Raw genomic sequence first — 15,702 nt, 5'->3', positions numbered from 1 at the left:
GTGAATGGCAGTGGGATTCCATCGCAGCTGGCCCGTTCCAAAGCCTGCCTACTCTCCATTACATAATGCACAGGTCACTTAAATGTTCCATGGACTTACCAAACCTAAAGTTGCTTCTGAACCCGAAACTGTTCCTTAACTTGTGTCTAAACTATTTAAAAAGACAGGACCTGATTCAGAGTCAGTACTTATGAGCGAAAGGAATTAGCCTTTACAACATATACTTAGACACAGTAAAATGCACAGAACTTAAAATGTTCATTTCGGTGATTCTGACAACTGCACATACACTCGTGGAATCACTACCCCAAGCAAAATCTGTAGCCCTCAAGAAAGCTATGCCAAAGGGGACCAACCTGTCCTGGATAAGCAGGTGGCTGGTCGCCCTCCCTGTACCCATCACTGTAATTTTATGCAACACAGGGAAAGCAGGTGACGGAAGCTATCCTCGGTCTCTGGAGGCCAGGACTACAAAGCATGATGCTTTTCCCGCTCCACTGGGAAAACGGGAAGTTAGCATCAAAGATTCTCCGTCACGGACTTGAATGCTGCCGTGCTCTGACTGAGGTGACATGGCCAGACTGTCTGCCTTTATAGTGTTCTTGTGTCTTTCCTCGTCTTTCCTCAGCATCACTCTTCTCCCTGTGACCTTTTCCTGACATCCCTGAACTTGTCTGTCAGGCCCCGCATCGCTTCCAATCCGAGGTGTGCTTGGAAACAAGCTTACCCTGCATTCGCGAGCTATTAGAATAGGAACAAACAGACTTTTTTTGTTTTCAATACAAGCACCTGTCTGAACAATTTTGGCTGCTTATGAGTCTTCTATGTTTCCTTCCTACTTCCGGCTGGCTCTGCTTAGCTGAGGCTAATTGCTAACCTCCAGGGAGGTGAGGTGTTTGATTTCTCTCCGAGCGATTTCACTTTCCCTGGGTGACTGGTAGACAGCAGAAGCCCAAAGACACATTTCCAGTCATCATTCTAAACACTCACTGAAAGTGCTACCCTGGGTAGAAGTTCTAAGTGAACCTACAGGTGGACACACCTCGCCACCCCGCCTGATCTATTCCTGGATGTGGAACTGGAACCAAGCCTGTCTTAGACCGTCACCAGTGTCTGCTCTGTAGCTGAAGTGATATTTTGGAGTACCCCTCTTATTTTAAGGGCCTATCTTTATTTTTTAAAATTTAAAAAGATTTTATTGTTTTTAAGTCATCTCTACACCCAACATGGGGTTCAATCACAACCCCGAGACCACGAGTCACATGCTCTACTGACTGGGCCAGCCAGGTGCCCCTTGGGCCTATCTTTAAATACCTAATTATAAAAACGGTCCATTTTATAGTCTGAACCTAAAAAATAAGAGCTGTTAAGGATGCAAATCACCTATTAAAGTATATTTTGGTTGTACTTCACCCCGTATCTCACAGCGGTCACGGTGTTAGCTGCTCTGTGCCCAGTTTTGGGGAAAACGTCATCACCCCTCCATCCCACAGTCCACACCAGGCCCTGCAAATGCTCTAAGCCTTTCTCAGGGAAAGACTTCAGGGTCTTCCCTCTGCTCAGAATTTACCTTCTCAGGTCTTTTGCTGACAGCAGCTATTTCATTGATTGGGAGAGCGGATGTGTTACTGGCAAAGACACAGTGATCTGGAATCACCTGCAGGGGAAAAGCATTGAAGAATGTGTCTCGTAAGCCTGGGAGAAGACTGGAGCCCGGAGCAGAGCTAAAAGGTGAAACCTGGGCCTGGCCCCACTCCCCCCACAACCACTCAGACAGGAGATACTATCTGGTGACATTTACAACCGCCCAGCCCTTCTGTGATGGGAAGGGTGTTGACCTGGTTCTCTTTCCCATTCTGCCACCTACTAGTTCTGGCTCAGTGTCCTAATCTGGCGACTGCATCTCAGCAGTTTGGTAAATGAGACCTCAGATAAATACTGAATAGATAACCTTGAGTCAATTCTTGTTCATTTCAAGATTCAGCATGCATATCAGTCCCTCTTGTTTGGATCTGCTCTCGAATCTGAAAGCTGACAATCCCCTTACACTTTACCTTCCTAAGAACCAGCCACAGCACGCATGCCCAGCTCATTTTATACCGGGTGCTGTTAGAAAACTGCACCACTGTAATTAATCTACCGCACACGAATCCTATTAACTGTTCTCTCTATCATCCTGGAGAACAATCTCTAATGTAGAACGTCTCAGCATTCTGTTCACGATCCCAAACTACTCATGTTTTTATTCAGCTGCGTGCACAAAGAAAATGGGAAGGCACACCTGTCAGATCTGTGCATACCGGGACAGGCAAAATCCTAACACAGGAGATGGAGTCAAGGCTCAAGATACATGCAACACCCTGAAAAGCTGAGTGTAAAGTGACAGCAATTGTAATGGGGACAAAGGTAGAATACCGCATTAAGATTCTTTTAAAAAGAAAACAGGAAAAACCTAAAGAGGCTCCTGCTGGACAAAACCTGGCTCTGGAGGCGCCTGCGTGGCTCAGTGGGTTAAGCCTCTGCCTTCAGCTCAGGTCACGATCCCAGGGTCCAGGGATAGAGCCCCACATCAGGCTCTCTGCTCAGTGGGGAGCCTACTCTCCACCCCCACCTCTGTCTGCCTCTCTGCCTACTAGTGATCTCTGTCAAATAAATAAATAAAATCTTTAAAAACAAACAAAAAACCCCACAAAAATAACCTGGCTTGGCAGTCAGCTTGTGTAAAGGCTTTTAGGATTTTAGCTCGTCAGAAGTGTGAACTGAGAGCAGAGCATGACTGCAAGGAAGTCAGGAGCCTCAAGCGGCAGGTCTGCGCGGTGGGGTGTCTCACGCCAGTGAGGACATCATGAAGAGCAGGCCAATGTCTCCAAAGGCCGCTGGACAGCCGGCTCCAATTCCTCCCTTCCTGACTCACGTTGGGCTTTCCTGCAACCCAGATGCAGAGCCTAGTTCCGCCCTTCTGAATCTCGTGACTTGCCTTTACAGGAGCGACACTCTGAGCTCCAGACCTTAAGAAGCCCTGATTTTTTGTCCTTCTGGAAGCCAGAGGTCAACACCGTAGCGTCTGCTCAGAGTCTGCCCTTCTCTCGATCGGATCCCTCTCTGTCCCCTGATCACTAGTTTCCCTGCTGCTAGAACTGACACACCCTTCTCCATGCCCGGGGTCCCAAACCCAGATTTTCCAAATGCAAAGACCATCAGCTCGTCAGCTGGTCAATGGTCTTCTCACCATGCTGCCTGTGTCTGCTTTTACTTCTTGCCAGGATCTACCAGCCGCGGGCTCAGCAGCGCCCTCCAAGCCCCCCGGAACACCACCTACCTCTCTGCGCCTTAATGCCACTCGGCACAGATGGGATACGAATCCATGCGGCTCTTCTGAATGTTCCCCCCAGCTGAATCTACGTTACCCTCTGTCAAAAGATTTCCCAGGGCATGGATTCCGAAGCAGAAGCTGTCCCAAGCACAACTGCTTGTCGGTAGTGTCTCCACAGGCTGAGAGCGTGGCAGAGCAGGGCCCGCCCTCACACAGAGGCCTCTGTAAGAGTAGGGCACCGGGAGAGCTGCCGAGCCAGTGGCATTTCGTATACCGTCAGGCCCCGGTTCTACCTCATACTCATTCCTATCTTTGTTCTCCTCTGGGCTCACTCTTTACACCATCCACAGGCACCTGTTTTGCACACAGCATGCAGAGCACTCGCGATCAAGACCAAGGCACCATTTCCACAAAGGAAGCATCTGAAACCTGCCTGGGGAGAGAATTTCTCCCCTGTGTCCTGTGCTGGCTAGACCTGCAGAAGTTTAGTTACGGCTTGTAGCTGACCCTGAATGTTAAGACAGCTGGCTACACTCCAAGAGGTCATCTCTATGTCCAGTGACCCAACTCCCACAGAACACTCACGAGCTTTGTGCTACTTGATTTTCTTACCTCAGGACTCAGATTTGACCTTTGTAACCTATGTACTGTGCATGGGTTCACAGAAAAACTGAAAGGTCTGGACATGAACAGCTCTATAAAAAGAACCATGAGTTTCCTTTTAAAAAACCTATCTCTGTGTCCTCCACTGCTAGGCTACGATTCAAGTACAACAGGCCTCCGACTTACCGCTTCCACTTCCTTTAGCACTCGGTGCTTAAGACTAAGGTCCTCAAAAACAGCTTCAATCACCATGTCAGCTTTTTCAAAACCCTGGTAATCGAGCTGCCCAGTCAAGTTGCTGAAAATGGAGTCCCTTTCAAACGATGTTAGAGCCTTCTTCTTCACTTTATCATTTAATCTAGAAAAAACACAGTCCGAGTCAGAAGGGAAGACGGGAAACTTAACATTTGTGGAGCACCCACGGGCCCGACAGACACTGTGCTGTGTTTTTCATCAGCTCTGTGAGGCAGTTCTGTTACTCTGCTCTGAGGGAGAAGAGTTGCTCAAATAGGCTCAGAGGGACATGTGGTCAAATGGCAGGGCACCAGGCCAAAGGCAGGTTGGCCCCAAGCCCACGTTCTTTCTCCAGTGAGAGACTTCTACGTGTGAAACTTACCTAAACTCTATCACTCATCAAGCATTTAAATTTGCCAAGAGGAGTACACAAATACTGGAATGGCAAGAGAGAGAAGCAGCTCTGGTAACTCTCTACCTGTAACAGAGGAAACACCCAACACGTGTCCTAGACCACAGGGACATGCACCTCATTACACACCATCCTGTTACTCTGTAACTGTAATCTTCTGGAGAAGAGAGAGTGAGCACTGTTTCTTATATTCTTAATTTACTTTCCAGTTGGCACATATTAAGTGGCATATTATATTGATTACATAAAATATTGACTCAAGGTTTCTTCCTGCCCATAGGGAGATAATAAAAAGGATTCCTACTATTCAGACGTTTAACGGATTACTTTTCAGTGCCAAGAAAAACAGGCTCTCTTGGGTTATAATCTGACCACACTTTCAGAACGACTGACCTAGAATTTTCCTCTGAATGAAGAATGAAGCTAAATCCCATTCACTAATAAAAGAAAAATTAAAGCCACAAGGTAAGTTCAAAGTATTCAAAGTCTTAAAAGTCCAATCTCTTGGTTTTTGACAACGATGTCAGGAGTTAGCACACCCGATGCTTGTCGGAGTTCAGAACATTATTAGTCGCTCTAAGGCCTAATGAAACTGTTATCAAGAGAGGATAGGAAACGTGTCACAAGTCAGCAGTGTGGTGAGGGGCAGTCGCCCGAGCCCCAGGCTTCTGAGAAACAAAGGGAAAGCTGGAGCACTGAAATCCAAAAGAGACAGGGGGTGGAACCCATTCTAGAGCAGCAATTTCCCATTTCGGTAACCGTATGAGATGATGTTTGGGGGTGCGTACAGGCTAGTCTCAGGGCAATGCTGTTAGTGAGCACAGGCCCATTTTTTTTTTCTTTTGGTCACAAATCTTTTACTCAACTCCTTGCTATCTTACAATAATCTGCCAAAATGATTAAAGCTGCCACATCTTGTATAGCGTTACAGTAGCAACATTCAGAGCCTCCCTGCAGAAAAGAGGTCAAAATGGGCTGAAGCTACATAACCCATTTGAGAAACAACAAAAAAGCTGACTGAAGGTGCCTCAAAAAGCCTCTGCCTTCGGCTTGTGTCCTGATCCCAGCTACTGGGATGGAGCCCTGCACTGGGCTCTCTGCTCAGTGGGCGGTCTGTTTCTCCCTCTTCCCCACCCCACCCCCGCTTGTGTTCTCTCTCTCTCTCTCTCAAATAAGTAAATAAATCTAAAACGAACAAAAAAACAAAACAAAAAAACCTCATTCAACTGGAAGTCACACGTAGCCAGCTTGTCCACTACACTGAAGCACAGACCTGAGCTGGAACCGGTTTCTAGTCTGGCTAAGCGGCTGCTCAGTTTCTCCCCCTCTGTAAAACAGGCAGCGTGTGGGAGGAGGGAAGGGGAAGGTGGGGAGGAGGGAGAGTAATAGTCAGTTTTTATTAATTCAGAGGTAAGATGGAGACACAGTCTCAGACATGGTGGAACCAAATCTGTTTCCTCCTTCTCTACAGTATCGCCAGCCAAGAAACAGAAGGTTCAAGAGTTTTGACCCCAGCCCCACCTTCAACGTGCAGTTACGGCACATTTCCTTCCCCAAGGTCGTGCTGTTTCAGTGTTCCATAACAGTATGACAGTGAGATGGAAACCATCAAAACTCACAAACACGAGAATTTCTAGTCCTGATACCAAAGCATAAAATAAATGGCATTTAAAAATTTCTGATGGTTTTCTCTTCCACAGACATTACAGATTCCAATGATGTTAATGGTTTCTAATATGCGCAATAAAGTAAAGGTGAAGGAACTAGTGTCTCTAAAAATCAAAGGCAAGAGCTTAACTACGGAGCATCCAGTACTCACCATGTTCAGGAAAAAGGAATATGTAATGGCAAAAAACAAACAGCATTCTGCTGACAGAGGCAGACAGTGGGCTTACCCTTTGAACACCTGTTGTTGTCCTCGGCCCAGCCCGGCTAGTGTAGCATCTTTAAGTATGGTCCTCAGGCCCTTATCCACAGAGACCTGGGCAATGCCGGCTCCCATCAGCCCTGCACCAAGAATGGCTAGGTGCCTGGAAGGAAAGCATGAGTGACTTTTGGTAAACTAATCATTTCAGTAAAAGTGGGAGATCGTCCAAGTTATTCAATAAACCAATGAAAGTGGGCATAATAATAAGGTATTTTAAATAATTATTATCTGTAAAAATCTATACCTACCTATAGATTTTATCTATTAAAGAATTCTAAAGATTTTAATCTATAAATAAGGTTTTAAAATCATTTCTAATCTGTAAAAAATTTAAATAATTTTTATTTTTAAAAATTGACTTTCAGGGGTGCCTGGGTGGCTCAGTGGGTTGAGCCTCTGCTTCTGGCTTGGGTCATGATCCCAGGGTCCTGGGATCGAGCCCCGCAACAGGCGCTCTGCTCGGTGGGGAGCCTGCTTCCCCCTCTTTCTCAGCCTGCCTCTTTGCCTACTTGTGATCTCTGTCAAATAAACAAATAAAATCTTAAAAGAAAAATTGACCTTCAGATTTATTTATTTATTTATTTATTTATTTTTAAGAGAGGGAAAGCAAGAGAGAGCATGCAAGCACTTGACAGTGTGGGGGTGGGGGAATCTCAGCCAGGCTCCACGTCTAGTGCAGAGTCCAACACCCGGATGAATAAAATCTTCAAAAAAAAAAAAGAGCAAACAGATAAGGAATTTAAATTATCGAAGGTGAGGGGAAGAGCCTAGAGACAGAAGTGGAGGAAGCAGAGGCATTACTGGCAGTAGGGAAAACAAGAGGATACCTTTTCTTCATTTTGTTAAGGTGTTTTTTGTTGTTTTTTTGTTTTTAAGTAATCTTTCACCTAACATGGAGCTCAAGCTCGACCCTGAGATCAAGAGTCACGCGTTCTTCCTAAGGGAGCCAGGCCCCAGTTCTTCAAGTTCCCTTAGTCAATCTTCCGTTCAACCTATCCTGCCTTGGGTACCCTAGAGTTAATTCATAGCCTTTTTCCTCAACTTATTCCCCAAGTGAGGTCAACTCTTAGATCACCCTTATCTGTAAATGCTTACTTAAGGATATCTCATTCAAGCTTGGAAGTGTTCTGTTACAGTATTCTTCCGTATTCTGGCTGTTTTTGGGGGCGGGGAGGAGAATTTTCACAAGCTTAAATACTTTGTCCTCATTTTCTTATTTCTTATGTGAGACTCATGTGGATGTTGCCTGTCTTTTTTATGTATTTGGTATAATAACACCCTACCCAAATGGCATTATATGTGAGCTGCCTATGATAGGAAGAGGTATATGTGGACAGGAGTAGGAGTCTGGAGTGGCTGACATTATAGATTCTGTAATTTAAGAGGCCTCTCCTCAGCTGCAAGGTAGTTTCTTTAACTGATGCCATTTTTTCATAGATGGAGGGACGGGGGTAAAGGGGTAGGATGGCGGAGAGGTAGAAGTTGGTGTGTGTTTTACAGTTTTGTAATTTTGCAGGATCCAGTATCCTTCTCTTCTTCTCTCTTCCTGCTTCCTTTTTTTAAAAAAAGATTTTATTTATTTAACAGAGATCACAAGTAGGTAGAGAGGCCGGCAGAGAGAGAGAGAAAGAGGAGGAAGCAGGCTCCCCGCCGAGTAGACAGCCCAATGTGGAGCTCAATCCCAAGATCCTGGGATCGTGACTTGAGCCGAGGGCAGAGGCTTTAACCCACTGAGCCACCCAGGCGCCCCCTCTTGCTTCCTTTTCCTTCCTGTTGTAATAAAGTTTCCCTCTTACATAATTAGAAGTTGGCAGCATATTTGTCTTCTATTTGTGCCGCGCATGGGGAAAGGGTGGCTGTGCTGTCCTTGCTTCTGTCTGATTATTGTAGAATGTATGCAGAGATGGCGACTTAGGGGGCCATCTTATTCTACCGCAGCATGAAGCGATTAACCTCACCCATTGAATGCGAGATACTGCCACGTTGGTGGAACAAACTCCACAGACAGGTACTGACTGCCCTGATCAACATGCGTCCTGGAGAAGCAGTTACGGTCACAGTTCATATTCTATGTGGAAATTAGCCCTCTGGCCTTGCATCGTATTTGCCTCACCCAAATTTCTTACCGGTTTTACTTCTATTTTGGATTGTAGTTTCATTAAAGATGAAGGGTGGAGAAGGCAGTAATATAGCTGCTCTGAAAGCCCTCACAGTAATTCATATAGAGCAGTGAGACTCAACCTTGGCATTACCAACATTCTGGATTAGATTACTGTAATTCACAGGCCTGTCCCATGTACTGTAGGATGTTTAGCAGCACCCCTGATCTGCTCACTAAATGCCAGAGGCACCTGTGGGAACCAAAAATGCTTCCAGACATCATCAAATGATCCTTCGGGGGCAACATGGCCCAGGCTGAGAACCACTGAGCTAGAAGGTGAAGTCAGGGGCATTATGAAATTAAAATGCTGAAGAGCTTTTGGGCAGCACAGCACCGAAAGGCTTGCTGCAAAGAATGACGTGAAACAGGCAAGTAGAACCTTAAGTGTTTAGGTTGTAAGCTAGAAGGACAAGCTTTAACAGTCAGAATGAGACTTTTTTTTTATTTTTTAGGGAGAAGAAGTGTGAGTCCCCAGAGATGGTATCTCAAGTCACAGGGAGACACAAGATCATTAAACAGTGCATAGTGTGTGTGTTTGGTGTGGGAACATGGGCTATAAGCCAGATTTCTAGGGGACATCAATAGCAGACAAGAAAGCCTCTATAGGAGCCATTAGATAGGCCTGGAGAAAACTCAGCACAGGCGGAACTTTGAAAGCCAGTAAGTTCTTAGTAAGAAAAGGGATCTAAGGTGCTCAGGAGAGAAGAGGTACATGGAGGCAAGACAGAAGGTATGAATTTAGCTCTGTAGTGAAACCTACAAGAGCTCCCTAGGTGGAGTTTAACTTACTTTGCTTCCTTCTGTGGTGTTCCAAATTTATTCTTCTTACACAGGACCTGACCATGATAAAGTCCCATCAAGGCCTTTGATTCTCTGGTCATTGCAAGCTCTCCAAATTTCTGAGAAGTAGAGGAGAACAAGAAAAGGTAGAACTTCAGAGTCTCAGTGATGGGGGTTCCTTTGGTCGGGTGTCCCTACAGAGCAGAGGTAACACATGCGGAGCCCTGGTGCTCTGGGGGCCTGGGGTGTCTTCTCACCAGCAGTACGTTCACACTACTGCTTTGGAAAGGGTCAGGACACATCTGAGCTCTCGCATACTCTGCACCAGAGGTGGCGGTAACCAACCTTCTTCGTGGAACTAGAGTGTCAGGGCCAAAATGGACCCTTCACAGTCCTCTGAACCAACTCTCATTTTGAAGACTGGGAAGAGGAAGCCCAGAGAAATTAAGAAGTCACCATGCCACCTCAAGTGGCAGAAACGGAACTCACACTGGGGGGTAGGGCTCCCAACTCTGGATCTCTTTCGCTAAAGCAGGCTGCCTGCAGGACACCTGCCACTTTGAAAACTACCCTTATGCTTACAGAGGGCATTGCTCCAGAATCCGAGATTTAGAGTCTGGGTTTGACAGACCGGATTTGAATCCTGGCTCTGCCATTTCCCAGTTGTGAAGCGTAAGCAACCCAGTACAAGAAAGGTTTTCTCTTGAACTTGTCCCTGAGCTCTTGAGACACCTGTCTTATTATCAACGAACAGTCATTCTTCAATGATTGCTTAAAACTTAAAAACAATCCAAACCTCTTAAATCCACAATACCACCAACTCGTTGGAAAAGTGGGAAGAGGTGAGGCTGGTTCATAGGCCCCTCCGTGTCCTTTAAGTGGCTACACAACATTTCCTTCCATTCTCTGATTCAGCAAAGAGAGGCTGGCCTTCAATGTCTTAAAGCTAGGCCCTAACAAGTAAGAAACCCATTTTTCTATCAATATATTGATTTTATTACAACAAAATCAGCCCAACCCAACTCCGGAACATAAACATCCCAGTGATTCATTTTGAAAGGATTAGAACTCTTCTCTTCCTAGTTAAGCTCTCGTTACTGAGGGCAAGTTCAAACAGCTGAGACCACAAAGGTGTTCTTAACAACCACTCACTGAGATTAACCCTAAGAAATGATAATCACTGAAGAAAAACATTTCAGGTAGGCTTTGGGTACTTTTTCTTTTTTTAGCTTTACACAGGGTTTTAGATCTTGAGTTTCTTGAATCTATAGTAACAAATGGGAAGGAAGAACTTTACCTGAGATTCAGAGAGATAGCCAGCTTCGTTCCCTTGCTCAATTCCAGTCTTTACTGCCTGTAAAACACATAAATCACTTGTTCATTATTGCAAGGGACTGGCCAGACAGATGTGGACTAACACTTAGTAAAACTGCTAGTTTGTGAATCTTTTTTTTTTTAAAGACTATTTGACAGAGAGAGAGAGAGAGACATCGAGAGAAGGAATACAAGCAGAAGGAGAGGGAGAAGCCGGCTTCCCACCGAGCAGGGAGCCGGATGTGGGGCTCAATCGCAGCATGAGCTGAGTGAAAGGCAGACGTTTGACAACTGAGGCACCCAGGTGCCCCTAGTTCATCAGTCTTCAAAGATTAAGTCAAAAGTCTGGAATCGAAATAACAAAGGTGACAGGACTGAGTGGCTGCTTCCTTGAAGAGGCTCCTGCTTTCCGGCTTCTGGAACTGTGCTCAAAATGCCTGCCCTACCTGGTACTACTTTTTTTTTTTTTAATTTATTTTTTATTTTCAGCATAACAGTATTCATTATTTTAGCACCACACCCAGTGCTCCATGCAATCCGTGCCCTCTATAATACCCACCACCTGGTACCCCGACCTCCCACCCCCCGCACCTGGTACTACTTTGTCTTCATCTGTTCTCTACCACTTTCCAGGGCTCAGGTCAAATTCTATGAAGCTCTTCCTCATTTCTCTGCCTTACAGTGACTGTTGCCTCCTCTTGTACATTTAGCAATCTTCCTCTGACCCAATTACCTGGCAGTCTCATGCCGGCGTCTTGCAGCCCGTACACTGCGCTCACCTGGCTCACCGCGGATACACGGCGGATCTCCCCGGCCCACACTGGGAGATGGGTGAGGGAAGGGATGCATGCGTCCTATTTTATGCATTTTGCTGTCTTTTCCTCAAAATACATTTGCTGGCTGATTTATTCTCCATATTCGAAGTCTTAGATTATAAGCTCTCTTGATCTTAGACTTTCCAGACTGAAGACTTTCTAAGTTTTAAAGTCTACCTTTAGACGGAAGTTCTTAACCCTGTATACTTGCCCTCCCTGACCTTTTTCAGAACTTCACTACACCTTTTTTTAGAATTCTGACAATGCGGAAGTCAAGGAGACATTTTCGGTACTGGCAATGGTTTCAAACTAATTCGTTTCAACTACCTCTTAACTAATGCCCAATATTTTACTGGTTTTGTTATACTGATGTAACTTTTTTCCTGGCTTGTAACTGGTACTTTTAAACTCATTATGCCCGGCACTCATTATTCCTAAAATATAATTTTATAAGCCATCATAGCTTGCTTTATTTTTAGTGAGTACTGTAACAGAATTAAAAACTTTAGTATAGGGGTGCCTGGGTGGCTCAAGGGGTTAAGCCTCTGCCTTCAGCTCAGGTCATGATCTCAGGGTCCTGGAATCGAGCCCTGCATCGGGCTCTCTGCTCAGCAGGGAGCCTGCTTCCCCCATCTCTGCCTACCTCTCTGCCTACCTGTGATCTCTGTCTTTCAAATAAATAAATAACATCTTAAAAAAAAAAAACACCCCAAAAACTTCAGTACCGGCAGATCCAGTTCAGAACGGCAATAAAGAATACTGCTCTACACAAAGGGAGGAAACATGAGAAATGGAATATGGGGTGAAGACTCACATCGATTATTTTCAGAGGTGCAGGATAGAGGCCTTTAGTCTGTTTTCGTACTTTTTCTTCCACCTTTTTGTAAATCTGTTGCCTGACAAATGGAATACTCATGGCATATGACATCAATTCTGTAAAAGAAAACACTTTTATGTACTTACTGGAAAAAGACTAGCTTCCCTTATTAGTTTGTTCTATAAACTCCATAAAAAGGCAGTAATTGTAGCTATCTGAAAGAACTTTACTTTGATATACGAAATCCAAATTGCAACCCAAGGCACTTCTATACACGTGGTTTAATTAGCTGATAAGTGCTAAGCATTATGCTATTCCACTTTCATATTAATGGTTCAAATTTTCCAAGATAAAATTAAAAATAAATGGCTGTAACCAACCAGTGTAAGGTTTAGGACTTGATCACCGAGCAGAGTTGTTGTACTCCTTCAGAATGACTCTATGCTTGGTGTAAATAATGCATTTACCTCTTCCCCAATTCTTATTTCACAGCAAATAAAATGAAACTCTCTGGAGAGAACCTCTGCCTTTGTTCTTTAATAATGACACTCACTGTCTATTAATCCCTTGTCTCTCTTTATAGAGATTTTCTTATCAGACAGTCCTTTGGCAAAAGTAACTGCAACTTCTTCTAAGTATTCAATTGTCCGCTCCTCTGCAGGTTTTAATCCTGGTCCTGTAAAAATGAACAGAAAAGATTGGAGTGTAAATCACTTTCAGCACAGCTTTCCATGTTGGACTAGAAACTGGTAAGTGGCAAGTCATCAACTACGGACTCAAAGAAGGGAAGTAACACTGAGCAAAGGTGCAACAATGTGCTCTAGATAGAAAACAAGGTCTTAGGTCCTAGCAGTCTGGCTTCTATTTCTGAGTAGGATGTAGAATATCTCATGAGGCCCGTATTCTTACTGCAAAACTGTGGACAAAAATGAACAACTTGTAAAATTACACATTTGTAGAGCTATGAGAGAGTGGTGGAAGCACCGAGGACCCTACGAACTAAAATTCCAGAGCCGGAAGAGCCTGTCTCAGGTGAGCTGACAATTGCTGGGTATTTTCTCTCCTGAGGATATGTGTTGCTTTTGGGCATGGGCTAAAGATTAGACTACTTGGCTTAAACAGAAGGATGCTCCTCGGGGCAAATGAAATGATCAGTTTTGGGAGGTCAAAGACAATAGATCAGAAGCTAGAAGAAACCAAATGCAAAGCTAGTCTTCCTCATGGAATAGTCATGAAATTCTATGGTGGTGTAGGGGGTTAGAAGGGCTGGGTCAAAAAGCTAGAGGGCAATCCCTCACACTGTCAGGACAATTAGCACATAAAGTACTTCTACAGAGAAAGGAGCATGCCAAGAACATGCAACTCACCTTCTACTCTAATGAAAGCATCTGCTCTTATCTAACTTGCTTGAGGCAAGAAACTAAAGAGCTAGGCTCCAAAAGTCCAAAAGCTATTTTTACAGGGTCATGAAAACGGGCATCTAGGTGGCTCTCAATCAAAAGCCTGTAAGGAAGTGGTGGCTGGGGGTTGAAAAGGCAATTTTGTACAGTCTTGTGGTATGTAGGAAACAAAATAGTGGGAGGAGGCTGAAGCAAACAGGTAAACACTTTCTCCCTTAAGACATGTGCTCTCTTGTGAAAGTATGTGAAAGAGGATGAGAAAGAACTGAGCCCCAAACTGCCAAGTGGTGAGAGTGCACAGGGCCCACAGAAGTCACAATGAGCCTGTAGGGAGGCCAATGCCACTGGAATTTGTGAAGCAGAATCCTGGAGGGTACTTGCTCCGCGAAAGGAGAGCTCCAGAGATCTACAGAGGGCCCCTTGAAATTCTGGCTGAGTACTGTTCTGCACACGCACAAAATGAAACTACCTGAGGCTTCTTTTCATAAAAGCATGCTTCATAAAAGAAGCAAGGAAAATATGGCCTAAAGACAAGAGGCAAACTGACTGATAGAAACAGATGCAGAAATGAAGACAGAATTAGCAGATACAATGTTGGAAAGGCTATTATAAATTCATGTCATATGTTCAAGAAGGTAGAGGGAAACAAACATAATGAAGAGGAACTGAATACATAAAAGAGAATCAAATGTTACTTCTAGATATGAAAAAAAAAATTGACACCTGAAATGAAAAATACACAGGACAGGATTAATAGTAGATTATATAGCAAAGAAGAAAAGATCAGGAAACTTATATTCGTGGCAATAGAAAATACAGACTGAAAAACTGCTTCACTGCTTCATTTTGGGACAATATCAAGTAATCTAACATATGTGAAGTTGGAGCCCCAGAAAAAGGGGTGGGGGAGATGGGAAAATATTGGAAGAAATGGCCAGAAAGTTTCTAATTTTTATAAAAACTGTCAGTCCACTGTCCAAGAAGCTCAATGAATCCCATGCCCAGTGAACATAAGAAAAAACAAGAGTAACCACACAAACCAAGGCATGTCATAAACAAAGAGCAGCTGGGAAGGTAGGGGGTAAGGGGGAAGACACATTACATACAGAAGAACTAAAATAAAAATGAGAACAGACTATCTATCAGACATTATGTAAGCCACAACATGATGCAGACATCTATAAAGTACCAAAAGAAAATACGAGAAACCTGGAATTTGATAGCCATCAAGAGTATCTCTGGGGGTGCCTGGGTGGCTCAGTGGGTTAAAGTCTCTGCCTTTGGCTCAGGTCATGATCTCCGGGTCCTGGGATCCAGCCCCTCGTTGGGCTCTCTGCTCAGCAGGGAGCCTGTTTCCCTTCCTCTCTTTGCCTGCCTCTCTCCCTACTTGTGATCTCTGTCAAATAAATAAATAAAATCTTAAAAAAAAAAAAGAGTATCTCTGAAAAATAAAATGGAAATGAAGACTTTGTCAAACAAATCAAAAGGTCAGAGATTTAACTGCCAGCAGACCTATGCTACAGAATATGTCAGTGAAATTATTCAGGTTAGAGGAACATCAAACCAGATGGGAACTTGCAGCTATACAAAGAGAGAGTACCCTAAATGGCAAATATATGGGTACATTTAAAAGGCACCTTTTTCATTTTAATCTCTTTGAAAGATAACTGTTTAAAACAAAAATAGCAATATGCTGAGGAATGTTGAATATATTTAGAAATAAAATGTTGGGGCGCCTGGGTGGCTCAGTGGGTTAAAACCTCTGCCTTCGGCTCGGGTCATGATCCCAGGGTCCTGGGATTGAGCCCCGCATCAGGCTCTCTGCTCAGCAGGGAGCCTGCTTTCTCCTCTCTCTCTCTGCCTGCCTCTCCGCCTACTTGTGATCTCTGTCAAATAAATAAATAAAATCTTAAAAAAAAAATGTTT

General features: G+C 44.3%; 1 protein-coding gene across 2 annotated transcripts in view; it reads right to left on the bottom strand.

Annotated features, from left to right (window-relative positions):
- The window catches only part of HADHA (hydroxyacyl-CoA dehydrogenase trifunctional multienzyme complex subunit alpha), a 47,923-nt gene that overhangs the window by 4,754 nt on the left and 27,467 nt on the right, over window positions 1-15,702 (bottom strand). For both annotated transcript variants that reach the window (XM_004781387.3, XM_004781386.3), the window contains exons 8-14: window positions 12,930-13,052; window positions 12,374-12,492; window positions 10,728-10,784; window positions 9,440-9,549; window positions 6,458-6,592; window positions 4,103-4,274; window positions 1,571-1,657 (exon numbers count right to left, since the gene is read on the bottom strand). In XM_004781387.3, coding sequence (XP_004781444.1) covers window positions 1,571-1,657; window positions 4,103-4,274; window positions 6,458-6,592; window positions 9,440-9,549; window positions 10,728-10,784; window positions 12,374-12,492; window positions 12,930-13,052 — 803 coding nt within the window. The remainder of the gene's footprint in view (window positions 1-1,570; window positions 1,658-4,102; window positions 4,275-6,457; window positions 6,593-9,439; window positions 9,550-10,727; window positions 10,785-12,373; window positions 12,493-12,929; window positions 13,053-15,702) is intronic.

The sequence above is a fragment of the Mustela putorius genome, unplaced genomic scaffold, assembly GCF_011764305.1.
Source record: "Mustela putorius furo isolate JIRA1106 unplaced genomic scaffold, ASM1176430v1.1 tig00000281_pilon_pilon_pilon, whole genome shotgun sequence".
Lineage (NCBI taxonomy): Eukaryota > Metazoa > Chordata > Mammalia > Carnivora > Mustelidae > Mustela > Mustela putorius.
The sequence above is the reverse complement of the archived record's forward strand: the minus strand, read 5'-3'. Positions and strand labels throughout refer to the sequence as shown.